The 3,704-nt window shown below is 43.3% G+C and overlaps 1 protein-coding gene across 1 annotated transcript; it reads right to left on the reverse strand.

Moving 5' to 3' along the window:
- Window positions 1-313: 313 nt before the first annotated feature.
- dmrt3a (doublesex and mab-3 related transcription factor 3a) lies at window positions 314-3,382 on the reverse strand. The gene is made up of 2 exons (XM_056233401.1): window positions 2,760-3,382; window positions 314-1,488 (listed from the first exon to the last, which is right to left on the reverse strand). Exons 1-2 carry the CDS (start codon window positions 3,142-3,144, stop codon window positions 515-517), a joined length of 1,359 nt encoding a protein of 452 aa, XP_056089376.1. The 5' UTR covers window positions 3,145-3,382; the 3' UTR covers window positions 314-514.
- Window positions 3,383-3,704: the final 322 nt, after the last annotated feature.

Below are 3,704 nucleotides of genomic sequence, written 5' to 3' on the forward strand. Positions count from 1 at the left end.
TCTGTCTTGAAGATATATTCTGCATTCTAAAAAACAAATTCATGCCTAATTTATGTATTACCTAATACTGTTTATTTTGCAGATAGCTAATACACGTTTGCTTCAGGTAAACACAATGACAATAACAGTTCAGAGAAGGTTTATTTGCCATACTTTTACATGCATGATTGCTGGAATATTCTTTTTTTTTTCTTACAATAAATTGTTATCAATGGTACATTTCATGCAAAGTGGAAATAGAGATGACTGTGCTCAAATATATTAAGTTATTCAGACTTTTTGGTCAAATAATAATACCTTAATGAGGTAAAAATTAAAGCTAATGTTATTCCACACATGATTAAGTTGGCACAACAACCTCAGATCTGGTAGAAATACAATACCTCAAGTAATGCAATGTATATATCGTTTCATTGCGCTCCTAGACGAGCAGTGTCTCTTATATCATTTCAAGAAGCCATTTGAAAGGCATTTCAGTGCTCGTTTCTATTGAAAGCGCGGGAGTGAGCAGAAGTTAGGAGGAAGTGTTCAGGATCCTGGAGTCTGAGGAGTCAGATCTTTCATCATACTCCTCATCCGCAGCGTACATGCTCTGTTTGGCAATGACAGGGCAGCTCTCCTCCTGGATGCTGATTCGATGCTCCTCGGAGGGTCTGCTGCTGGTGAGGAGCGGTGAGCTGCGGATCACGCCGGCCGACGGGCCTGAGAATGGCGGGATGTACTGTGAGCGCAGCTGATACTGTTGCTGTAAAGTCATGGTATTCCACAGAGTCAAGTCGTTGTGCACGAAGGGCCCGGCTTGGCCGCGGCTCAAGGAATTCCTCAGCATGAGGGGATATCGAGGCGGCTGGGGGAAGCCGTGCTGTAACGGCATGCTAAGAGGGCCCGGTAGAACTCCACCAGAAGACTCTGAGGAGAAGCGCAGGGAATCGGGAACGCGGAAGGCCGAACCGACCGACCACTTGGAAGATGAGACGGGGTAAGAGCTCAGCGGGTGCTCAAAAAGGTGGCCGTTTGATGGGAGAACCAAGGCTTCGGAGTTCTCAGACCGGATCTTTTCCGGTTTCATTGTGGAACGGCTGGACAGCAGGATCTCGATGGCTCCAACCAGGTCCCCACCGCAGCCTTTCAGGATGAGCTCCAGGACTGCTGGTTTGTGGACTGGGAAGATCTTCTTCAGGACCTCCAGTGGAGGTCGGTTGGCCCTCAGACTGAAAGGCAGAGATACAGAGCCTGAGAGGCCTTCGATGAGGAGGTTGGGCTCAGGAGAGAATTTGGGGCTGTCAGCTTTGGGCTCTGGCTCGGTGCAGGTTTTAGACAGGGTGAAGCGGGACTCCTCAAGCTGGGGAGTTGGGTCTGAGGTGTCAGGGGTGCAGCACAAGTTAGGTTTGGACTCCTCAGGGGAGCTGGCTGGTTCTGGTTCTCGGTCGCTGGCACTACCTCCGTTCTCTCCACCAGACTGCTCACCAGACAGATCCTCATTTAGGTCTGGAACACACACACACACACACATGCATGGACTTCATGAGCATATGTATATTAAAAGATGATAATACAGTGATGCTGCTGCTTAAAATCATTGAGCTGCAATATGATTTTTTTTTTTTAAATCGAAATGATTATGAAACCACCAGTCTTAGCTAAATGTACATTTTAATTCAAATCTTTTACAAGTCTGACAATTGGCATTTCATACAGAATGCCTGAAGTGGAAGCCAGCCTAAAGGCCAGTTCAAATTCTGACTCACTATACGTACTCAAACATTGTCCGATTCTGCAGACTAGAAGTGCAACATTCAGGTTATTGACCTGTCAGCACTCCTGTGATTTATAATGGGTGACTTTATTACCCGCTGACGCGGTCTCACTGAGAAATCCAATGTCGATTCCGCTTCACTACAGTTTTGAAAACTGATTACTTTAGAAACATTTTACTTTCATTTGGACTTCCTTTGCATTTCATTGACCTCATCCGAAATGATCGGCAGGGCCTGTTCTATTACCTGTGAGGTGAACACACAGTGTCGATCTTTCACCTCACCGAAATAAGACGAATGTTAAGCCGATGGTAGTTTCGTTCGACTTCATGTCTGATTGTCTTAAATATTTCTGTTCTAATTATTCCTGACTAGGCTAAATAAATAATTTAGCAGAACCAGGTTGATGTAGCCTATAGCTATTTAAATCTCACATGGAAAAAAAGTACGTCCAATAAACGTATTTGCAATGGTTAAAATGTCAGGAACAAAACCATAATATAATTGATAATATAGGCTACAATAATATTTTTAAGAACAAAATTAATAATAGCCTACATATGAGTTTATAACAGGCTATGATTTCAGGAAACAAAAATGCCCGCATTATGATTTATGTTGTCTCGAATCGATCAGTAAGATTGTTGCTTAGTGCAAATATTATTTTTGTTTGCTATTTAAAATAATTATATTTTTATTCTTATGAACATTAACGTGGCAATGTTCTTTAAAAAGTAGGTTCAAAACTCCAGTTTTAGATTAAATAATAGACTTATCCTATTTGTAAGCTTTTATAATTTTGTAACAACTATAAAAAAATAATAGGCAAATTATAATTATTAAAATAAAACGATTAATAACAATTAGGCTAATTTCACAAATAAAACAAAAACCTTTAAACATACAAAAAACGATATAGCCGTATGCGTTTGGTCTTCGGTGTTGCTAAAAGTTGTCTAAATGTCTAAAACATTGAGTTCCTTATGTAGGCTAAGCGATTACCTTGCGGTGGTTTAGGGGTCACTGTCTCTGTGCTCCAGCGCAGGTCTATGTCGCTGGACCGTGGGTTATTTGGGTTCTGCTCCCCGCTCCCCACAGTGATGCCAGGCAGCGCTCTCAGTGACTCCGGGATCAAACTCTCCAAACTCTCGTTCGCCTGCTGCCGCCTGAGTGCCACCTGAGCCGCCATGACCCGCTGGCGCTCGATTATTAGAATACATTTCTCGCAAGTGCAGTCCTTAAAACGGCAGTAACGCTTGTGCCCTTTCAGCCAGGACAGCACCCCGTGGTTCCTGCAGCGGGCACATTTGGGGGTCCTCTGGAGGGGCGCTCTCGGCTGGGACACCGGGCCCCCCATGTAGAGGTAGGGCGATCCGTAGCCATTCATTTCTCAAGTCGTTTCCAGAGGTGCCAGAGGCGCAAGTGCATCAGATAAGCAGTAGAGGAAGAGTGCTGTCAAGTATAGTCAAGAGATCAAGCCCCTCTGCTGCTCGCTACACTCGCGATGAGAGGTGTTGACTCTTTAAGACGAGGATCCACCTTTCGCCCCGCAATAAAGAAGTGCATCAGGCGATCTGACACGCATAACGAGTAACTTCTATTTCTCACATCACTGTCACGAGCAATTTACATTCCCCTGACACTGGATGGAAGGAGGAAGTCTCGCTTTTTTTCTAATTACAATTAGAGTTTTGAGCAATATCTTGGCCATATGTAACCTTTTAATACAAACAGCCTACAATTTTACTATTTTTGTGTTTTTAAGTAGACTATGGGAATTATCTGTTAAAACTTGGAGCCCTCATAAGGAAGTCCAAATAGGTGTCTCAAAAGTTTGTAACCAACTTGCATTGGATATGATGCATCAACAAAGCACTTGTTGTAAATCATTATGCTATTTTATCGTAGGCTCCATTTAGCCTACATAGCATAGGCTACATCACAAAC

This window comes from Rhinichthys klamathensis, unplaced genomic scaffold, assembly GCF_029890125.1.
Source record: "Rhinichthys klamathensis goyatoka isolate OS25496 unplaced genomic scaffold, OSU_Roscu_1.1 h1tg000369l_1, whole genome shotgun sequence".
Taxonomy (NCBI): Eukaryota; Metazoa; Chordata; class Actinopteri; order Cypriniformes; family Leuciscidae; genus Rhinichthys; species Rhinichthys klamathensis.